Source organism: Nothobranchius furzeri, chromosome 17, assembly GCF_043380555.1.
Source record: "Nothobranchius furzeri strain GRZ-AD chromosome 17, NfurGRZ-RIMD1, whole genome shotgun sequence".
Lineage (NCBI taxonomy): Eukaryota > Metazoa > Chordata > Actinopteri > Cyprinodontiformes > Nothobranchiidae > Nothobranchius > Nothobranchius furzeri.
Genome location: NC_091757.1, coordinates 39,497,812 through 39,521,928, shown reverse-complemented (window position 1 = coordinate 39,521,928; position 24,117 = coordinate 39,497,812). Strand labels below are relative to the sequence as shown.

General features: G+C 40.6%; 1 protein-coding gene across 4 annotated transcripts in view; it reads right to left on the bottom strand.

The window, feature by feature from the left end:
* Positions 1-4,486: 4,486 nt before the first annotated feature.
* LOC139063603 (zinc finger protein 235-like) overlaps positions 4,487-24,117 on the bottom strand; it is a 67,523-nt gene continuing 47,892 nt past the window's right edge. For 2 of the 4 annotated variants that reach the window (XM_070545964.1, XM_070545965.1), the window contains exons 4-5: positions 11,422-11,497; positions 4,487-7,339 (exon numbers count right to left, since the gene is read on the bottom strand). In XM_070545964.1, coding sequence (XP_070402065.1) covers positions 5,574-7,339; positions 11,422-11,497 — 1,842 coding nt within the window. In that variant the 3' untranslated portion in view covers positions 4,487-5,573. Of the gene's footprint in view, positions 7,340-8,566; positions 9,286-11,421; positions 11,498-24,117 lie in introns of those variants that run through there. The other 2 variants (XM_070545966.1, XM_070545967.1) reach the window with 2 other exon arrangements.

Here is a 24,117-nt window from a genome sequence, read left to right as displayed (position 1 = left end):
GGCTGCAGCCTTCATGCTTCTCACCTTTGGAGCTTCATGTTACTGCTCCGAAACACTTTCTTATGACATCCTCCGTGAGACACAGACTTCTGTTCCTGATCAGGAACAGCGGACCTGGCTTAGATTTAAACCTGTAAATAGTGATGATGTGTTGCATGTAAATAACAAACCTAGTTTACCTAGGTCTTTGTTTCCCACTGCTGTTCTTATGAGTCATGTATCTCATGTCTCGAAGGGGGGGATGGCTCAGTTAATCAATAGTACATTCCACACTATTCATTTTTCTACTTTTGCAAATGACTATTGCAGAAAATGTTTAATCTGTATGAAAAACAACGCTCAAGGGTAGGGATGGGTACCTTTGACATTTGAATCGATTCGGTACTAATTCCCGGTACCTAGGAATCGATACCGGTACTTAACGGTACCAATTTTCGATACTTTTGAGTGTTTTATATTTTAATTCTCTTTAATAATTAACCCTTACCCAACGTTTAAATTTTCTAACGTTAAAGTCATTAGAGCACAAAAAAATGCACTTAGAAAGCTTCCTTTAGAAATATTATATAATATTTCATAATTCCCAATTTTTTTACATGAATTTCATCCTTGGCTTCAGCCCTAACAAAATATAATAAAATATGTGTGTGTTTCTCAGATTTAACCCCTTTATTGCCAGGTTTATGAGCAAAACCCGAAGTTTGAAAACTGTACAAAAAATGAAAAAATCAAATCATTTTTTGTGTGTTATGTCCAGATGACCTTTTTTGTGGGTAAGTTGTCACAGCCTTGGAGTGTCACAAATAGGCATCAAAATATTTTTTGCTCACTTTGTAGTTTTTGTGTAATGTCATATTTTCTAAAATACTCACGTTAAAGTCATTAGAGCACAAAAAAATGCACTTACAAAGCTTCCTTTAGAAATATTATATAATATTTCATAAGTCCCAATTTTTTTACATGAATTTCATCCTTGGCTTCAGCCCTAACAAAATATAATAAAATATGTGTGTGTTTCTCAGATTTAACCCCTTTATTGCCAGGTTTATGAGCAAAACCCGAAGTTTGAAAACTGTACAAAAAATGAAAAAATCAAATCATTTTTTGTGTGTTATGTCCAGATGACCTTTTTTGTGGGTAAGTTGTCACAGCCTTGGAGTGTCACAAATAGGCATCAAAATATTTTTTGCTCACTTTGTAGTTTTTGTGTAATGTCATATTTTCTAAAATACTCACGTTAAAGTCATTAGAGCACAAAAAAATGCACTTACAAAGATAACCAGTTGAACACTTTATTAAAGCACACGAACAAAGAAAAAGTGTGTGTGTGTGTGTGTGTGTGTGTGTGTATGTGTGTGTGTGTGTGTGTGGTTGTGTGTGTATGTGTGTGTGTGTGTGTGTGTGTGTGTGTGTGTGTGTGTGTGTGTGTGTGTGTGTGTGAGAGAGAGAGAGAAAGAGAGAGAAACACAGAGGGGAGTGAGCTAACAGCTGCAGGCTGAGCACACAACTGTTGAGTGCTCCTTGCACACAGCCTGACCACATGCTTGGCAAAAGCGTGCATGCACGCTCCTCTTCCCTCTGCAAAGGTGGCATTTTTCTTTGTCTGCTCCTGGGCTGGTGCTGCACCTGCAACAAAGCTGCAGCGCTGCTGGACCGCGGCAAGCGAGTGCACCTCGCCTGGGCTGGTCTCACCATGGAGCTCCAGATGCTCCTCTTCTGCTGGTTCCAGGCCAGTTCCAGACAGCCACAGGACCAGGGCATTGTAGGCGCTCACATCTAACATGTTGCAGAAGAGCGACATGGGCCAACGTCTGGTCTTGCGGCGGCAGCTGAGCTGGAATAAAAATAAATGAATAAATAAATTACATATGCAATTAGGTTGGTGAATTATAATAAAACAAAATAAAATAAATAAATTACCTTGTCCAAGTTGTCATCTGCCCCTTTGCAGCGGTTGTAATCGATGATTACGGTCGGCTTCTGCTGCGGTCCCTCCTGGATCTGAACCTGATGGGGTTTGGTGCCGAGGAGCAGAATGTTCTGCCGGCGCTTTGGAGTAGCTCACCGCGGTGGCGGTGGAGGTGAAGCCGAACAGGGAGGACAGACCCGCTCTGCTTTTCATCTGGAGCAGCTGTGGGGGCAACTCTGGCTTGTTGCGCCTAACTGTTCCCACAAGACAGATTTTTTTTTAGCAGCTCCTCTCCAAGAACCAGCGAGCTGTCCTCAATAGTTTGGATGTAGCTGACAGCGAGGCGGGTGATCCCACAATGGCGGACGTCTGGAGCCCGAAAGGGAATCCTGGTGTCGGGTGTCGGGGACCAGGCGATCCCGCTCTTTGATTGCCACAAAGGATGGTCCCATCTCTCCTCTGCGGCAACCACCTCCTCATCTGAACCTTCTTCCATTTCTTCCCCTGAATCAGGCCCTGGGGTAAAGGCCTGATCTTCAGCCTCTTCATCCGAAGAACAGCTGTCATCCGTGGATGAGGATGAGGCTGACTCTCCCTCTTCCTCAAGCTGCTGAAACACCTCCAGGGCTTCATTCACGTTGAATCTTCTTCTCATGGTTGCGGTTCAAAGAAATGAATCCTGATCTGAGTCTCATATATGTACTTTTAGTCAATTGGTGCACCTGTGTAAGCTGCCCCTACTGAATGTAAACAAAATTCGATTCTGCAGGAATTTGTTTTGAAAAACAAATGTACGCCTTTGAAGTTTTTCAGCCTTCATCTTAGCTTTCATCCATGCAAATGCTTTGTACTTATTGAAATAACATTTTGCAAAAGTAAAATCATGAATGAGTATCTGAAATTTTGCAGAAAATCCTGAAGTCAACAGAGTGTGAGAACCTGTGCCCCCCCCCCCATACACTCCCATTGCCCACACCTGCTCAACCACTCCAGATAATGATCACAGATCTGTCTTTTGAAGATCTGTAAAGTGCTTGGATACCTACATACACGCATGCCTGCACAATCACACACAAAGGAACACATGTCAAAATGCTATTTTGCAGAATGAGCTAATTTTGTACATTCAGTCAGGCTTATTTTTTGAAAGAACACTGAAAAAGCACAATTACCAAAAATTCAGAACACACACATGCAAACTATTGTATGGCATCTCTAAATAACACACAAACCATTTTTTTGCAAAATATGTAATATAATGGGCAGTCAGAGGTAAAGAAATACAGCTAAATCATTCAGTTTAAATGCTGGGTCAGCCATTGCCCTGCTATATATGGAGAAAGTATGCCATGTAGTGAAAAACGGTAAAAACTGCTTCTTACATTTGTGATGAGACTGTATACATGGGCACAATCATAATTTTTTAAAATTATGCCAATATATATGCTAATTCAAAATATATGATTTACATGAAAGTCAATGGCACAAAAAATGCTTCAATTTGCTTAACTGTACAAAATGATTTCCACGTTTTAAAAAAGTAGGTTGAATATTTTTTCAAACTTTTTTTTGTAATTCCTTCCAAAATACACATCCTCCATAAAAATTAGATAAATTGCATTAACATAGCCAAAGTTATTCACAAAAATACACGTGTCAGCACAAAAAAATGCTCTAATGTGAGGTAAGGGTTAAATATATATTTTTCTCAATATATAACCATATTTGATAAATATCATGATAAATAACATTCAACTGTTTGTATTTTAACATTGTCCTTGTAGTTTTATAAGCTGATAATTAAACTGAAGCAAACATCTTTACTGTGAACTAAATTTACTGTGTATCTTCATTCCTTTTGCCGTCTCTTTTCATTTGATTTTTCCTACTGGGAAGCTAGAATTTCCGAGGAGAAAGCGAACGCACCATCAGCTGATAACAACGGTGGCAATGGAAGCTAACATATCAAGCTAACATTATCTTAAACAGTTTATTTATCTGCTGGAGCAGATTAAAACGATGATGCCTCACACTTAGATCGTTGTCGCTGGTTTTATCTTCACCCAGTCACCCGTCGCTTTTAGTAAAGTGAAGCCAAACTTTAGAGCGCATTCATGTTCTTCTAGTCAGTGATTTGGAGTTCTGAGGAGAAAGCGAACGCACCATTAGCGAAACGGAGGCTAACATAACAAGCTACCGTTATCTTAAAAATTTTATTTACCTACCGGAGCAGATTAAGATGAGGATGTCTCACTTAGATCGTCGCTGGTTTCATCATCACCCAGTTACCCATCACATTTAGTGAAGTGGACCCAAGCTTTAGCGTGCGTTCTTTCTACCATGCTGCTCGGTTTACAACTCGCTCGCAGCGGCCGACGACATAACGCTCTTGTGCATGCGCAGCTGTCTTGGCAAGTTCTCGTTATGAAGGACGGGTACCAAAACAAGGCACCGTTTCAAATGAAGTGAATCGGTGCTCGGTCGGTACTATGGAATTCGGTCGGTACCTTAAAAACTACCGAATTCTGTACCCATTCCTACTCAAGGGCGATTAAGAACAAAACGGGGACACTTCCCAACACCTGATTATCCATTTCACACATGGACTTTATTGAACTATCAAAGATGCAAGAAACAAAATATTGTTTAGTGGTAATAGATGCTTTATCCAGGTGGCCAGAAATATATATCCCACAAAGAAAAAATACGCTTTAACAGTGGCAAAGGTGTTGTGCAATCATTTTTTTTCCAACTTACAGAATTCCATTGGTTATTAGATCAGATAATGGGACACATTTTGTGAATGAGGTATTGACCAGGTGCTCTGAAACATTAGGGTTTGGGCTGAAACATCGTTCTTATCACCCCTCTTCAGCCGGCTTGGTTGAACGTACAAACGGAACGATTAAAAATAGATTGGCGAAAACAGTGGCTGAGACAGGCTGTCCATGGCCAGAGTGTGTCTCACTAGTAAAACTGTGGATGAGGGTAACAGCTCCCTCTGGTGGACCAACACTATTTGAAGTGGTTTATGGAAGATTTCCTGTTCCCCATATCATGAATCCTGTGGTCCACAGTGGCAGAGAAAATACTTTAGCAGATTGGATGGTTAAATTGTTTACTGATAAACAAGTCAAAATAAACAATGATCTCCCAGAACCCTCGTGTGCTTAATCGCCCTCACAGGTAATGAAATCAGGAAATTGGGTTCTGATTAAGGTGCTGAAATGAGACAACTGGCGCTGCCTGAAGTGGGAAGGCCCGTTTCAAGTTCTCCTTACCACCCCACTGCTGTAAAGATTGCCGAGAGGCCATCTTGGATTCATCTATCCCACTGCAAGCTCATCATCGACTAACTGCTATTAGAGCACAATGAAGTCCGGCTTCAATGGCGTGATGGTAACAATAGGTACTCATGTCTCAAACCTGGTGAAGATAAACATCTGCTCCAAGCTTGATGGTTACACCATATTGTTGATTTTGGTATTCACGTTCATGGCCCTGCATTTCAATCAATCAACTTTATTTATATACACCACTTAATCCTGTAATACATGCAACTCAAAGTGTTAACAAATTAAAAAGGCCCCACATACCCTCCCATCCCCAGAATTTTAAAAACAGCCTGACAATAAAAACCCCATCACAACACTCCTCCACCCACTCACACACACACACTTGTGTGGATGCTCGTATGTCTCTTTAAATGTGTCTTTTGGTGAAATCTTTGTCCACAGAGCTCACAGACAAAAGGCTTCTCTCCTGTGTGAACTCTCATGTGTTTGTTTAAACTTGCCTTTAGGGTACATCTGTATCCACAGAGCTCACAGGCAAAAGGCTTCTCTCCTGTGTGAACTCTCATGTGTGTGTTTAAATTTGCCTTTTGGGTACATCTGTATTCACAGAGCTCACAGGCAAAAGGCTTCTCTCCTGTGTGAACTCTCATGTGTTTGTTTAAAATTGCCTTTAGGGTACATCTGTATCCACAGAGCTCACAGGCAAAAGGCTTCTCTCCTGTGTGAACTCTCATGTGTGTGTTTAAATTTGCCTTTTGGGTACATCTGTATTCACAGAGCTCACAGGCAAAAGGCTTCTCTCCTGTGTGAACTCTCATGTGTGTGTTTAAACTTGCCTTTTGGGTACATCTGTATCCACAGAGCTCACAGGCAAAAGGCTTCTCTCCTGTGTGAACTCTCATGTGTGTGTTTAAATTTGCCTTTTGGGTACATCTGTATTCACAGAGCTCACAGGCAAAAGGCTTCTCTCCTGTGTGGACTTTCATGTGTGTGTTTAAAGTTGCCTTTAGGGTACATCTGTATCCACAGAGCTCACAGGCAAAAGGCTTCTCTCCTGTGTGAACTCTCATGTGTCTGTTTAAATGTGCCTTCAGGGTACATCTGTATCCACAGAGCTCACAGGCAAAAGGCTTCTCTCCAGTGTGGACTTTCATGTGTGTGTTTAAAGTTGCCTTTAGGGTACATCTGTATCCACAGAGCTCACAGGCAAAAGGCTTCTCTCCTGTGTGAACTCTCATGTGTCTGTTTAAATGTGCCTTTTGGGTACATCTGTATCCACAGAGCTCACAGGCAAAAGGCTTCTCTCCTGTGTGAACTCTCATGTGTTCGTTTAAATGTGCCTTTTGGAAACATCTGTATCCACAGAGCTCACAGGCAAAAGGCTTCTCTCCTGTGTGAACTCTCATGTGTCTGTTTAAATGTGCCTTTTGGGTACACCTGTATTCACAGAGCTCACAGGCAAAAGGCTTCTCTCCTGTGTGAACTCTCATGTGTTTGTTTAAACTTGCCTTTTGGGTACATCTGTATCCACAGAGCTCACAGGCAAAAGGCTTCTGTCCGGTGTGGCCTTTCATATGATGGGTTAAATTGGACTTATGGCTAAATCTTTTTCCACAGTCATCACAACAAAATGATTTTGGTTGTTTCATGACTTTTCTGCATGAGCCTCCATGTTGCTTCTCTTTCACACATTTTGTATTATCCGAACACTCTGAAGACTTTACTGCTGAATGACTTGTCATTCTCACATGTTTCTGAAGAGACCACTTGTGGAGGAACCGTATACCACACACAGGGCAGCTAAATGATTTGTTGACTGTCTTAATATCTGACTTCGAAGACTTGTTCTCATTACAGCCATGGTCTCCGTTTCCAGGTTCTGGCCCAGAGTCTGAATGCTCAGAGTCTAGATTCACATCATCTTCATCTTCTCCACCAACTTCAATCTCTGAAGAATCAGACGTCTTTTCATTAGGGTCCAGATCTAGGTTCTTGCTAGTTTCTGCTCCTCCACCAACTTTTGCTGTCATCTGCCCAGCCAAGCTGCTGGTTGGGACACCTCCATCTTTCATTTGATGGTTGTGGAAATGTAAGAGCAGAGGTTTCTCATCCGTCTCTTCTCTCTTCCTTGAAACTGCAGTGAACCAAGCAGAAATATATAACATAAAAATATTCAGTAAAAAGAGAAGACAAAATACCTAGGGGTGTTTTTGCAATCAGTAGTATACATAACCAATGTTGGTAAACACATTACTATTTATGGTAATGCATTACTTTTACAAATAACTATGAATCTAATGAGCTGCTTTTAAGCCCAGACATCACTATGCGATTGGTAGAAGGAAAAAAAACGCGAACTGCAAATTCTGATTAACGCTTCTCAGAGCCAGTCAAACCAGCCGTCCGTCGCTGCTACTGTGGAGCCTAGAGATAAAATTATGTTTATTAATTCTTGATCATGGACTCAATCAAATGAATGTAATATGTATTTCTCTATTCCTCTCTGCATGCCCACTAGTTCAGAACTCATTCAGACACACCCACACAAGCCACTCACACACAAACACACACTCTCTCTCTCTCTCTCTCACCCCCCCTCTCTTCCCCCACCCCCCCCTCGTGCATCTTGCCACAGTTATAACTGTTTGACTTGTTGATCATTGTCTCCTCCCTCCAACTACAGGAAATGGGTTATTGATAAACATATTGATAAAATCCATGACAGACCCTGACAGCAGCATCGCATCAGCCCCTCCCTTCCTTTCCCTAACACTGAAGGCGCGCAGCGGCAAAAATGTAAACATATCTGCTGAACCTTTGTGAGAGTGCTGTACACGGCGCGGAGGAAGCTCGTTAAAATGTGTCAAAACTGTAACTGTATTTTTCACTGAAGCATGAAAAAGACAGTGTTGCTCAGTGCAACACTTGTCATGGAGAAGTTTCCCGTTGTGGGACAGACCCAGGGACATTTAATACATCGAACCTCATTGCGCATTTGAAGAAGCATCACACAAAGCTGCATGAGGATTTTCACAAGACCACGGAGGCGAAGAAACAATTCCCTGGCGTTAAACAACAAACGCTGCCTGAAACCTTTGCAAAGCATGAGAATCTCCCGAGAGATACCAAAAAGGCATTAACCCTAACAGAGAAGATATGCCAGTTTATTGTGCTTGATGACTAGCCCGTCGGTGGTGAGTAATGTCGGGTTTAGATGCTTAATTGAACACCTCGAGCCTCGCTACGTAATGCCCCCAGCCGCCACTCCATTGTCAACAAGACCATACCCCAGATTCATAAACAAGTTAAAACGTGTATTGCTACACATCTGGATAAAGCAAGTGCTGTTAGCTTCACTTACTTTTGGCAGACTGTGAAATTGAAACGTTGGACACAGAACTTGTAGCAGTTGCAGTTTTTTTCGATTGCTAAAATTCAAAAAGCAAAAATGAGGCACAATTTTCACAACCTCTACTTCTGTTCCCAATTGCTTGACTCAATTTATCACTACTTAAGATTTCCTTATCATATTAGAACTCTGATTTTCCTCCTTTACACTCTGATGTCAATTTCACATTACCTTGCTGTCAAAACACAACACACAATTTTCAGGTTTACACACACTTTCCACATAAATTCTCAAAGCTTCAATCAACAACACACAAATATTCAAATCTCCAAACTTTCGGGTCTGGCGAGCAATTTGCAATCAAGGACTGCAGCATAAAAGTAAGTTTCCACAAGGCTACCCAGGTGTATGAGTGGTTTCAGGACCACCCACGGTATTCCATTTTATAACATCCACCTTATTCCCCCTTCCTCAATCCCACTGAGGAGTTGTTCTCAGCCTGGAGGTGGAAGGTGTTCGAAAGGAATCCACAGAGCAAGGTCCCACTGCTTCAAGCCATGGAGGAGCCTTGTAGAGATGTGGCCTTTGAGGCTTGTCAGGGCTTCATGAGGCACTCGAGGCGGTACTTCCAGAGCTGTTTGGACCAGTAGGACATCGCCTGTGATGTTGATGAGGCCCTCTGGCCAGAGAGAGACCGGCGGCATGATGCCCCATGATTATGCTTGGGGGAAGGGGGGGGGGGAGAGTTAACTGTAAAAATAAAATGTTTTGTCTCAAAATTTGTGTGTGTGTGTGTGTGTGTGTGGGGGGGGGGGGGGGGGGGGGGTTAACTGTAAAAATAAAATGTTTTGTCTCAAAATTTGTGTGTGTGTGTGTGGGAGGGGGGGGTGTTAACTGTAAAAATTAATGTTTTGTCTCAAAATTTGTGTGATGTCTAATGTTTCTCTCAGAGAAAAGTGGGCACTGTCATACATTCAGTGTGTAATTCCTTGTGTTGCCTTTCGACAATTGTGTTTTCAGTTTTGCTCTTCAGTGTTCTTTCCATGCTTGGTAGTGTTCACCCAAAGGCTACTTGTGTTTAAGCAATGAATGGTATGTGTGTCATGTGAAAATGTGGCTGTGTCTACCAAATGAAAACACGTGTGTCACGGTCTGAGGTGTATTCCTGCTGTCACTCCCTTTCTCTTGAGTTTTCCCTCTGCAGGTAGGTGTGTCTGGAGGTTAACCAAGCTGCAGCAGATCTGCTCATCAGCCAGCCAGGGGTATTTAAGCAGCTGAGAGACTCCTACACTTCGCTGGATGATTACTCTACCTGGGTACCTTCTAAGCCACCTCGTCACAGTATTTTCGAGCTCTTAGGACCTTTTGAGATTTTAGATGTGTATTGGATTTTGGATTTAGCATTTTACCCTTCCTGCTCTCGTTCACCAGATCAAACCTCCACCTTCATCCCCGACAGGCTATTCTCTGGAACTCCAACCTGCTTGTCTCTCAGCTTCTCCCTGGCCAGAACCACCTCCAGCTGCCCACCTAAGCTCCCTGGATCTCAGCAAACTCAGCTCCCTCCACGTCTCCCCTTCTGGATCTCAGTCTCAGGAATCCCCTCTCAGCCTAGACCGGACCACTCCTCCCTCAAGCTACTTTCCCCCCTCTACAGACTGTAAGTCCCCCGCACAATTCAGATTCCTTGTTTTCCCCCTCGAGTTGGATCTAACTCCCATCTGTCCACAGATTTCCTGCACCGGCTCCCTTTATGAAAGAACTCAGCTACATTCAAGCTGCCGGAGTTTGCGCAGCGTGCGCGCCTATTGAATCTGTGTGTGTGTGTGTGTGTGTGTGTGTGTGTGCGCGGCACAGCTCCATGAGCCGCTCAAGTCACCGCGTCTCGTTATTGGAGCTATTTAAACCAATGTTGTAAAATTACTTCTGCCCAGCCCAGATGTGCTCACTTGTGCACCCGTGAGCCGTGGTTCCGCTGGAACGCGTCTGACCTTTGACATACGCACTCTGAACTTCAGATCTTCAGCTCGCTGTTAATAGCCTGAATGGGAATCATTTCTTGATTTATTTAGTTACATCCACAATGTTCTGTGTGTGAGGTTTACAATGTCAGAACACCTGCATGAGACAGGGTGTTAATTACAATCTGCCAGAATGATTCACCACCTTCAGATTCCTCCAACACCGTTAAAAAAGATCAAATGCGGAACATATCGGCGTGCGCAGGCCAGAGTGCTGAAGCTTGGCGCACTGTTATGAGGCTAGGGCACATATGGAGGACAGGCGCGCAACAATATACTTGTTTTCAATTACAATTATTGTGCCCACTTTTTCTTAGGCCCACCCACAAATGAGTTTCTGGCTACGCTAATGGTGACATATGACAGACTTCTCTGAGCTCCGCAGCCATTACACTTTTCACCTCGCGCATCCCCCTTATTAAAAAATTAAAGTGATGGGGGAAAAGGTCGATCATATTTTTTTTAACCCTGTCTGTTTAGCTTGATGGCTGAAATATATATATATATATATATAGCCATGCCCTGATGTGGGGGCTGGGGAGGTGTGTCGACATGGTCGGGACATAGAAGGGGGTGCGCGGCTAAATAAGTTTGCGAACCACTGCTCTAGGAGGCATCCTAAAGAAAGTGGTCGGATCTTTGAAATCTTTTTTCCTCAAAATGTTGCTTGCTTTAATGTCTTTTTAAAAGTAACCAGACTACACCTCTACATGTACAACACATGTTTTAAAGAATATAGATTAATAATTCTTATGTGGGCTTATTAGTATTATTTGTTTATTTCAAACCATTTTGTTTGAGGTCGTTCACGCAAGACATACATCCGAATTAGATTTTTGCCTTTACCTTCTTCAGTGCCTCTGCCAACCAGCCCCGCTTCAGCAGAGGGAGCCGGTACAGGTGCAGGCTCACTAGCCTTGCTCTGCAATGAAAAATATAACAGTTTAATCAATATGGGTGGGACAAACTACCAGACATGAAAATGTGTCAATAGTGAAAAAGGTGAGAAAACGAAATCCACCAGCAAGTTTCTATTCTTAAGTTTGAGCTCACTTTAGATTAGTTGTTTGGATTAGTGACGGTAAAAATTGATTCATCAGGGTTTCCCCCAGTGCTTTATATGCCTGGCAGATCACTAGGCTTTGCTTGGCCACCCGCCAGGATAAGAGTCATGCCCCGCCCCCCTCCCCGACCCTACTGTGTCCGCTGACACGAATGGCGCAATGAAACTAGAGCCCTCCATCAGCTGATACTGTGAGAAACAGCAGCGGAACGTGTGGCTTATAAAATTTTCTGGGGAAAACCCTGTTCAATTTATTAAATTGAGTTTGAGTCACTCACCAAAATTATTCAAGTTTTTTTATTCATTTGAGTCTTAGTCAGTGCAAAATAAAATAAAATCACTCAAACCTAATTTGCTTCTCTTTCCTTGTACATCGTACCACTGAGTGATAAAAAAAATAAATAAATTTGACATACAGAAATTATTTTTTATTTTTAAATAGTGGTGGAACTGAGTATTTTTTTAGACTGCTTGTTAGGACAACAAAAACAGACAACATAAATTATAATAAAAGAACCGAGAGGGCATGTATTTAAAAAAAATAAATAAATAAAGAACAGTGAAAGGCAAACTAGGGCTGGGGGTAAACGATTATTTTTCCTTTTTTTTCCAAAATATGTTTATGATTTTCAGATTAAAACAGAACAAAAAACATCAACCCCCCCCCCCCACACACACACACACACACACATCGGCGACAAAGCTGACAGTTGTGACTCTTCATTTAAAGCTATATGTGTTTGGTGCCAGATTGAAATCGTATTTCTAACCATAGGGTTTTTTGTATTTTTCAGTATTCTTTTAGCTGTATCTGAATAAACAGAAGATTGTAATGGCAGTCCTATGTTGTTATTCCAGGGTATCTGCAGGTTTATGGGAGCCAAATTTAAGACTTTTTAAGACCTTTTTTAAGGCCACTTTGACCAAATTTAAGCTATTAAAAAAATTAAATTTAAGCTCTTATTTCCAGCTATTGCCTGGAACTGGTGCTAACCACATCGCGAACGTGGGATTAGCCATCCAGTTATACCATTAAAATTCCCCATGGCGCAAACTCCCACTAGCTTAACCAGCTAATGTGCTCATCTAAAAATAGCCCCCTTTCACAACCAGCTGAATGTGTACGGTTCCGCTTACGCCAACATCATACACAAAAAATGCTGAACACTAACTAGAAATTCACGAAACTTTTATAGAAATAAAAGAATCTTGTTTGGTGGGCCTTTGGTAATTTAAGACCTTTGGAAACTGTATTTAAGGATTATTTGTCATTTTTAAGGCCTTAAATTTTGAAAAGCAAATTTAAGACGTTTTAAGACTTTTTAAGGACCCGCGGATACCCTGTATTCTCAATTTTAACCCAGGAAGGAGTCTCCCTAGTTGGAAAATAGCAAGTAGCTGCCCTTAACTGGGCTGCCCAATAATACATCTTCATATTGGGCACTCCAAAGCCCTCCACGCTCATAAGGTAAGTATAGCAGGGAGAGGCGTAGCCTGGGTCGTTTGTTGTTCCAAATAAAACTGGAGAAAAGTTTATTCAGTGATGAAAACATAGAGTCTGGGGTATATAGGGGGATGGACTGAAATAAGTAGAGAAATCTTGGTAGAATTGACATTTTCAACATATTAATGCGACCTATCATAGAAATCGGCATCCCATCCCACCTTACCAATAGCTCTGAAACTTTTTGTATCAAGGGGTCATAATTAATGGGAACAATTTTCTTTATGTCAGGGACAATCTGTATTCCCAAGTAGGTAAAGCCTTCACAGGTACTGGTGAATTGTGTCTGGATATGAGGATTGTTTTTATTTAGAAATAACAAGGAGCTTTTCTTCTGATTAATCTTGTACCCAGAGAAGTACCCAAAATTCGGAAGAATATCGCCCACTGCCAGAACCGACTTCTCTAGGTTAGTTAAAAACAGAATGATGTCATCTGCAAATAATGATACCCGATGTTCGACCTGACCTATTCTTATTCCAGTTAATTCAGAGGAATTGCGTATCGCCATAGCAAGTGGTTCAATGGCCAAAAGAAACAATAACGGACTGAGTGGGCAGCCCTGTCGAGTAGACCTACCAAGTTGTATAGGCCTTGATATCTGATTGTTTGTTACGATTTTGGCTATCGGTTCCGTATATAACAATTGGACCCATTTCAGAAATTCTCCTCCCAAATCGAATCTCTTAAGGGTTTCAAAACGGTATCTCCACTCTATTCTATCAAACGCCTTTTCAGCGTCTAATGATAAAAAGGCATGGTCAGTAGCAGATTGCTTATCCCACAGTATATTCAGAAGCCGACGAGTATTATAAAAGGCCTGGCGGCCCATAACAAATCCATTTTGATCATCAGAAATTAATTTTGGAATGTATGAATTAATCCTACGAGCTAGGGCCTTACACAATATTTTAGTATCACAGGACATTAGTGATATGGGACGGTATGAGCTCATATCTGTTGGGCCCTTACCAGGTTTTAAAATGACTGAAATAGATGCCTCTCTCAGAGATGGTGGCAAAATGCCTCTTTCATAGGACTCATTAAATATTTCAAGCAGGTGTGGCAATAATTTGTCAGAAAATGTTTATGTATTTCAATTGGGAGTCCGTCCGGACCTGGGGCTTTGCCGCTGTTCATAAGACCCAGTGCTTCTCTGAGTTCCTCTATGCTCAACTTAGCATTAAGGGCCTGTTTGGCTTCTTCGGGAAGGGTCGAAAATTCCAATCGGTCTAAAAACTGGTTTTGTGCATTTTCATTTTCATTCTCAGGGTATTCTGATTTATATAAATTTTCATAATAGTTGGCAAAAGTGTTATTTATATTTTCCGGATCCGTGATCTCTATTCCATCGTCCAATATAATTGAGTTTATGGTTCTTTCTGATTGTATTTTTTTAGCCTCCAAGCCAAGAGCTTCCCTGCCTTCTCCACTTGATCATAATAGGACTGCTTCAACCACATTAGATTTGTAGCTATCTTATTTGTGCTGAGTTCATTATATTCTGACTTTAACAGAAGGAGTTTTTTGTATTTTCCAACATCATTGTGGTGATATAAGTGGTCTTGTAAGTCTTTAATTTGTTCTTCAAGTTCCTTTAGTTTGTTCAAATGGATTTTGGATTTGCTCCTAATATAGCTTATCATTTCTCCCCTTATATAGGCCTTAAAGGCTTCCCATTTTATTGATGCATTTGTTTGGTTCGTATTAAAAGTGAAATAATCATTTATCTTCCCATCTATGAATTTTACGAACTTTGTATATCTCAACCATTTTGCTTGGAAACGAAATGGGAGTGGCTGGAGTAAAAGGTTCGGCAGTAGAAGAGATAAAATGACTGGGGCATGATCGGAAAGTAAAATAGCTTCATACCAGCATTTTTGTATCAGAGACATTAGATTTGTTGAGATCAGGAAAAAATCAATACGTGAATATGTTTTATGGGTGCTAGAGAAACACGAGAACTCAGTTTTATTAGGGTGTAATAGTCTCCACACCTCCATCAAGTTGAGGTCCTTAATAAATTTCCCAATCATTGTTCTAGTTTGTTGGTGAGAGGGAGTAACATGGGTGTTTGATCTATCAACCACAAGGTTAATCACACATTTGAAATCACCTCCTATTATGTAATGGTCAGTATAGGAGGAAATAGTTAAAAAGAAATGCTGGTAAAAAGTAGGATCATCTCCATTAGGGGCATATAAGCAAACCAGATTTACTAGAGTTGAAACTATAGTGCCATTCAGTATAATAAATCTCCTTGAGGGATCTAATACTTCTCTGTTAACTGAAACGGAATCGACTTATGGACCAGAATTATGACCCCTCTAGAGTGGGAGGAGAATCCAGAGGAGAATACTTGTCCAGGCCATCTGGTTCTTACTCGGTTGATATCTTTCTCCAACAGGTGTGTTTCTTGTAAAAGACATACTGTGGCCCCTAACTGTTTTATTCTGCCTAATACTTGCTTAAGTTTAACCATGTTATTTAAACCGCGCACATTCCACGTAAGTACTGTTATAGCAGATCTACCCATCATGATTAATTTTAGTATGATAGTGCCAAAGGATCGTGGCTGCACCTTTTTGACTTTCGCTTTCATATTGAGTAAAGACTCTTGATTTAAATCATACTGAGTGAAGTTTCTAAAGCAACCCCCCCCCCACGTTTCCCCAAACAAAACGTGGCTCCAAACCCTCTAAACCTAAGACCTCGGGTTACTTAAGACGTTCCATCCCCAGTGGGGGTAGCGTACAACTGCTAATATCAGCTCCGGTGTGCTCGTCTCTACAGTAGACTCCCCCAAGAGTCAGCATCAGCCAGCAGGAGGGGGAAAAAAAAAAAAAAACAGAGTTCCATATCGCCCCCCACAGGAGATCCCTGATCAGTGCAACAATAATTATGATAGTAATAAAAGACTTAACCATTCGGTATATAATTCAACGGGATATAAGTAAGAGATAACAAAATAGGATTCATAACGTAGAACTCTTATAGAAATAATCAAATAAAATGAAATAGAACCTTACTTGCTTTTAGAACCACCATAACCAATAATATAGTGTTCGGTTCTTGCCTCACTGTGTGATCCACTCCCCTCTCAGAGGGGGAGAGACAGGGATAAGACCAGGCAGTCCCCGAACTCAGTCAGCCCCGTTGTCTGTCGCTGGTTGTCATTTTATTTTTTTTAATGTAGTCCTCAGCCTCTTCTTCCGATTTGAAGATGATGCGCCTAACGATTATTTTCAAAACGATTATTCTGATGATTATTTTATCGAATAGTCGACTATTCTAATGACTATTTAGACAATTAATCTAATGATTATTTTTCAATTGCACAGTTAATAAAAACCAAAAAATCTAATAAATTCCTCCAAAAAATTGGTAAGAGAATAAACACTACAGGCCTTCCATTTTGTATAACATTGCTTTTATTGTATTGCGGTTGGTTATGTTCTGGTGACGTGTAGAACTTGGGAGTGCAGCATGGAGACGGTGTTTCCATGCTGCTTTGTTTTGGTCACTTATGTGCGTGAGGTAGGGCTGGGCGATATGGACCAAAACTTATATCTCGATATCTTTAAGCTGAATTCCGATATACGAAATATATCTCGATATTTTTCCTCCTGTAAACTGTTGACAAGTTAACTCACTTCAAGCTCTTGAGAAATTATATGAATAAATCAGTAGGTTAAATGCATAAAAATGTATTGATTCTGGTCAAACTTTAACCGTAGTGCCTATTCTCTACCAGTCTGAGCTTCAGTAACACAGGTACAGCTGTCTGCTAACACACACACACACACACACACACACACAGTTGAGAGCCAGAGGAGTATCAAATGTCCCACAGGCACTTTTTAATTATATATTTATAATTAATGTAAAATTATTTAAATTTCATCTAGAGGTGGCCCATATTGTATAGGTCTTGTCCAGAGAAAAAAAATCCATCATGTTAAGCTAAATGTACGATGATGTAATTGCATCTACTGAAGATCACATGGGTCATGCACCATGGAGTTATTAGTTAGGGATGAGCCGGATACTCGTTTCAGACGAGTATCCGGTACGGATAAAGCATTTTTGTCGAATACGAGCGTGAAACGAGTAAAACGAGTCAATATCTGTAATCGTGCTGAAGGAAAAACTTCATTGGGTAACTGACTGTCTTCACGCTCTGTGATTGGCCAGTCACATAGAGCGCCCGCCCCTCCCTACTTACAAAACTCTCTAGCCCAGGGGTGTCAAACTCATTTTAGCTCAGGGGCCACATTGAGGGAAATCTAGTCCCAAGTGGGCCGGACCGGGAAAAAAAACAACTTCTGATTGTTTTCTTTGTTTTAATACAATCAATATAAAACAAGGCTGGAGCCTGAGGACAGTGTAGTAGTACGAGTACCACACCTGAAGTGCACTTGAAAATTTGAAAAAAATTAAAAAAATCAACTAATAAAAAAAACATTCCTTAGTGATTCAAAGAGCTTACAGATCACATGGAAAGATCAGTTTCACGTAGCACTTAAAGTATATTCGACTCACTTTACTTTACATCTTTTAGCTTTCACCAGCACATCAATATCAGAAGTCACATCCTGAGTGGCGGCCAACTTCAGGATGTGATTCAAGTTCTTGTGTGAGCCTTGAGTGCAGCTTTGTTTTATTTATACTCATTAGAGAAAACTTGCTCACAATGATAAGTTTATTTTCACTCTACACTGTAAAGTATGAAAATAAAGTTTACACAACCATCTCGCGGGCCGGATTTAACCCACTTGCGGGCCGGATGCGGCCCGCGGGCCGCATCTTTGACACCCCTGCTCTAGCCGGCCGGGAGCGCAGTCCGTCTGGCTCATCCACGCACACACACAGACAGTAATGGATCGCGCTGTGATGGCTTCACTGTTTCTCACGTTTCTTCAGTTTTCCCTAGGTTTTCTTCAGCTCGCCTCTTTTTCGGTTGAATATTTAAAGTTACGTTTTTCGTAACTGACATGGTGCATTTGACAAGACAGAGCTGACATGCTGTTGTCACTACCTCCGCTCTGGTCGGGTTTTTTATTTTTTTGAACTCCCTGTCTCTCCCTCTCTCCCCCCCCTTCTCTCTCTCACTCTCTCCCCCTCCCTCCCTCCCTCTCTCTCTCTCTCACACACACACACACACACACACACACATTAATCAACATTGCTTTGTTTAACTTTGTGTGGGAAAATGCCAAGAACGTTAAGAAAAAAATCAGTTTAATCAAATTAAAATTAAAAAATATACATTAAGTTGTGTCTGGTTCAAGCATTTCATATTTTCTAGTTCCTACTGCATGAGTTCAGATTTATTAATCCATGCACTTAAATATTAATGTTCTGATTTTGTTGAAACACTTGTTCTGAAATAGTTCCTTCACTATTGTGATCAAAAATATTTAATCTCAATTCTGAGGTTGCTCTGTAAATAGTTTTCAAATAAACAATACACAAAGCAACTTCTGATCAATCCATATCAATTTCAGACTTAAAATAATATATTGATGTAAACCAAACCCACTTCCAGTTAAATCACGCCCACTTCCGGTTTATGCCACGCCCATTCCGAGTACAGATACAGATAATTTAGTTGGTTGAACAGATACAGATACAGATAGTGGTGTACTCGCTCATCCCTAGTTACAACCCTTCCTGGCGAGTTTGGCTCGTGTGCAAAAAGGAAGGGACATTAACACGGGATTTAAAAGTTAAAATGATGATCAGGTTTATTTACAACTACAAAAAAAACAAATATTTCCATCCAGAGGTGGGAATAAAAATAATTCTGTCTGTGGGGAATTAAAACAAAAGTACAAATAACTAGGGATGTCCCACTGGGATCTCCAAAGGTCCAAACTCTAAACTGGGTGGTTAAACCAAACTCAAGGTGATATTTTTAACTAAACCGAAAACCCACAACACTCTAAACGTAATAAAAGGGAGATCTACACCATAAAAAAGATTAACTCTAAACCAAAACGTAACAGCTTATCCAAACGCAAGAAGCCGTTAGCAGAAATGATAACAGTATCTTTACCAACGTTAAGTTCAAGTTACCAAGTTTAAATAAACAAACACCACCCAGCAAACAGATCAGCATGGAGGAGAGACTGCTACCACAAATACAGCTTTCCTAATGTCTGAAAGAAGCTTCTTTATGAAAACGCTCCCGGTGATTTTCCACATCTGCGATAAGAGACTGAGCAGCGTATCAGACCCCGGAAGTTGTTGTCCGTTGCCGGGAGACGAAGACGGGCAAAACAGGAAAGGATTCTAGTAGCGGACGGACGTTGTTCCGGGTCTTCGGTATTTGGCGGAGATGTTAGTGAAGGCGGAGAAGAGGGCGAACTACAGGAAAAACAGGCAGATTCCACCTCTATTTACAAACTCCTGGGGATGTAACAAGTGGGTGTGGTGCGTCGACTACCAGATCTGACGTCGACAAATTTTTAGAATCGAGCCGTCGACGTCATCGAGGCTTCACTACAGCCCTAGAAGTCATGGAATAAAAGGAGCATCAAAACTTAAACAAATATTTGTAAACAGTAGGGCTTGGCAATAAATCGAAAATATATTGTTATCAAAATCTTTGACTCATATTGTTATAATTTTTTCTCACGTCAATAAATTTGATAATAAAAAAATGAAAAGATGTTTGTAGGTTTGCAGCATTCATGTCTCCTTACGAAGCTGTACCACACTGAGTCACGCAAAAATATGACTTAATACATGTGACGGCTCCATCTAGCGGACAACTTTTGTTTCTGCGCATACCTGTAGTTATTGTCCATTTATCGTTAACGAGGTGAAATCCTCAATATATTGTGATACTGATTTTAGGCTATATCGCCCAGCCCTAGTAAACAGACAATATATTTTGCACAATTAGTTCTAATTCAACTCCATTTAACAGTAAAAGGATTTGAATTTGTTCTGGAGAAAAAAAAAAGTTGAAACTGTTACGTATCCAAGTGGTCAATTTTTTACCATCTAACTGACACAAGATAACCTTTCATGTACAGACAGGACAACACCGTGTCTGGGCCCAAATTCCCAAAACAAACCTTTGCCACAATTATTTTTCCACAGAGACATATAGTCTCACTCAAGGTCTCCTGCAAATGTCCTGCAATCTCTGCGTAGGGATGGTTACCTTTGACATTTGAATCGATCCAGTACTAATTCCCGGTACCTACGAATCGATACAGGTACTTAACGGTACCAATTTTCGAAACTTTTGAGTGTTTAATATTTTAATTCTCTTTTATAATTAGATATATATTTTTCTCAATTTATAACCATATTTGATAAATATCACGATAAATAACATACAACTGTTTGTATTTTAACATCGTCCTTGTAGTTTTATAAGCTGATAATTAAACTGAAGCAAACATCTTTACTGTGAACTAAATTTACTGTGTATCTTCATTCCTTTACCGTCCTTTTTCAATTGATTTTTCCTACTGGGAAGTTAGAATTTTCTAGGAGAAAGCGAACGCACCATTAGATGATAACAATGGTGGCATAGGAAGCCAACATATCAAGCTACGTTATCTTAAACAGTTTATTTAACTGCTGGAGCAGATTTAAACGATGATGCCTCACACTTAAATCGTTGTCACTGGTTTCATCTTCACCCAATCACCCGTCGCATTTAGTAAAGTGAAGCCAAACTTTAGTGCGCGTTCATGTTCTTCTAGTCGGAATTTCGGAGCTCCAAGGAGAAAGCGAACGCACCATTAGTGAAACAGAAGCTAACAAATCAAGCTAACGTTATCTTAAACATTTTATTTGCCTACCGGAGAAGATTAAGATGAGGATGTTTCACTTAGATCGTTGTCGCTGGTTTCATCATCACCCAGTTACCCATCACATTTAGTAAAGTGGACCCAAGCTTTAGCGTTCGTTCTTTCTACCATGCTGCTCTGTTTACAACTCGCTCGCAGGGACCGACGACATAACGCTCTTGCGCATGCGCAGTTGTCTTGGCAAGTTCTCGTTAAGAAGGACGGGTACCGAAACGAGGCACCGTTTGAAATGACGTGAATCGGTGCTCGGTCGGTACTGTGGAATTCGGTCGGTACCTTAAAAAGTACCGAATTCGGTACCCATCCCTATCGGTCGGTACCTTATAAAGTACCGAATTCGGTACCCATCCCTACTCTGCGTAAAGTCAGACTGCAACATTCCTCACTCTGAATAAAGTGAACCTACTTGAAGCCTACATGACTTTACAACTCATAAGCTTAAATAATCAAGTGTTTAATGAACAAGATGTTTAAATCAAATGTTTGAATAATCTGTGCTTAAATCAATTAATTTAAAATTAATATTGTTCTTACAATGTTCCATTTCAGATATATACACCAGATCAGTATATGTTGATTTAACAAGTTAATCAATGTTTACACTCATACACATTACAATAAGATACTTTTAAATGTTAATATTCAACTCACATAAGAGTTTTTAACACTTTCATTCACAAAGTGTTAACACCTTTGTATCTTAAGGCGTGTCTTCTGATGAATTTTTGGTAAAGCCCTCAAATCCTGATTTGCCAAAATTTATAAACAATGAGTTTATTAAAACAAGAACTACTTCCTGATAGGGCTGCATGATATTATGAAAACCTGCAATATTCGATAACATTGCTTAATATTGCGATATCGATATTGCGCGCAATAAATAAACAAATACTAAAGTATGCGGTGTTGATGTTGTCTGTCGTGTGATGTCTGCTCTGGGTTCAAAGTAAACAAAAACTAATGCATGAATTCCATTACAACATTCTGTTTTTATTGAAAAAATATGCAGCTGCACCTGCTGCTGTATTAGCAGCAAAACAACAAACTGCATGCATGCTGTTTCTCAGTGACTTTAAAGCATCACCTCCACCATAAAACATTTTCTGATGCTCCAAAAACAGAAAAACATCCCATACCTGTTTTTTTTAATAAATTTAAAAAAATCAGAAAATAAGTTCAAATGTTAAACAATAGTGAGCATCACTTAAATGCAACAGCAAATTCACTCATTGCTACAGAACATTTTCTCCACTTATGTGGTTATGATATAAGGCTGTTGCTACAATTGGGAAGTGAACTGTGCTGGGCCAAACCAGGAGAAAATTAAGATTTTTTGAGGGAAAGAGAAAAACACTATAATCTTCTGAATAAACATTCAAAGATCAATCAGGTTGATATGTTATATTCATATGGAATCATCACATCTCATTGGTTATAATTAAGACAGGGCAAAGTTCATTTCACTACAAAACTGAGTTTCTGCAGCTGAGAGCAGTGAGGGAGGGGAGAATGAGTTGTGTAGTACTGCAAACTTCCATTGGGTGAGTCCTATGAGCTGAAACCCGGTGGGGGGTGATAGTGATTCGTACTGTGAGTTGTGTGTCATGACCTGAAAACTGGGTTAGTGAGTCATGTACTACTGCGAGCTTCCACTGGGTGACTCCTATCCCATACCATACCAGTTTATTTATAAAGCACATTTAAAAATAGCATAGAGAAAGAGACAGAGAAACAAGTAAAAACTAAATGAGCAACGTTAGTGAGGTAAAAAGTACAGAAGAATGTCACAAGCTGCCACTAATAGAGAAGTGTCACGCTGAAGTATGAAGACAGTCGTGGGATAAGCCAGGCTAAAATAAGTGTGTTTTGAGGGAAGACTTAAACCTACAGAGGGATAGCCTGGCCTGCCAGACTCGTCCTCAGTTTAATTCTGCACAGAGAAAGAGTCTGGTAACTTACAGGCAGAGAGGCACATGAGGGGCTGGACTAGGCAGCTCAAAAATAACCAATCAGAAAAAAAGACGGAAATGCCGACTGAACCGCGTGATGTAGTTTTTTAGCTGCAGTAAAAAAATAAAAAAAAGGCGTCTGGCAACTGCACAAACATCTTCCTTTACAAGAAAGGCTTTTAGCGCTTCTACATGTGGTTTTAAAGGACTTCAAGTCATTTAGAACAGAGGAAAGCCGCAGCAAACTCCGGTTCAGTTGCCATGTTTGACAAACTCAGCATTATGGTGTGACATATGCTACTCAGCGCTGATTGGCTCGGTTAGAATTCTCACGGGGTGGGGTTATTTGAATAGGAGAGTTCCCAGACCCTTTCTCTGTGCAGAAATAAACAGAGAAGTCTGGCAGGCCAGGCTGGCATGTGTCATGACTCAAGACAGCAGTTAGGGGTTTTTGAGTCGTGTACTACCGCAAGCTTCCACTGAGTGATTCCTATGAGCTGAAATACGTGAGGGAGGGGGTGAGTGAGTTATTTGTCCTCTGAGTGAGGCAAGCTACAGAGTAATAGTGACTTGATCATAGGGCTGCTCGATTATGGCAAAAATAATAATCACGATTATGGTGACTGAAATTGAGATCACGATTATTTAGGACGATTTTTCAATTTATGTTGATTTTATTTGTTTTTATTCAGTCATAAAACTGCTCAGGGCACAATCAGGACAAAAATAAGAAACAAGATGATCACTAAAATAACTCCTGATTCCCAGGATAAAAAGACCAATTTACTTTTAGCTCATAGTCTATGACCCAAGGGCTATAGACCTTGGTTTAACTCATTTAAGTCTAACCAGTACAGACCCAAATACCAATATCTTGCAAATACTGACAGTAAGAATTACACAGTGGCATTTATAACAAATAAATGCAAATAAATTGATGTTCACAAAATGTTGCATAACATGTATTGAGTCGTGTCAAGATGCTGTAGGAGCGTGCACTAGCACCGTGTCTTCAGAGAGATTAGTTATTAGTTATCAGCGTGAGGAACTTATTTCTACCTTATTTATAAACTATTTATTTACAAGTCCATCAGTTAATGTAGTAATTGTCCCAACCACTGCTGCACCCCCCACCCCCCAACCCGGTCTCACAGCAATCGGGCAAGATGCACGTGTGTTTAGCACGCTGCACGC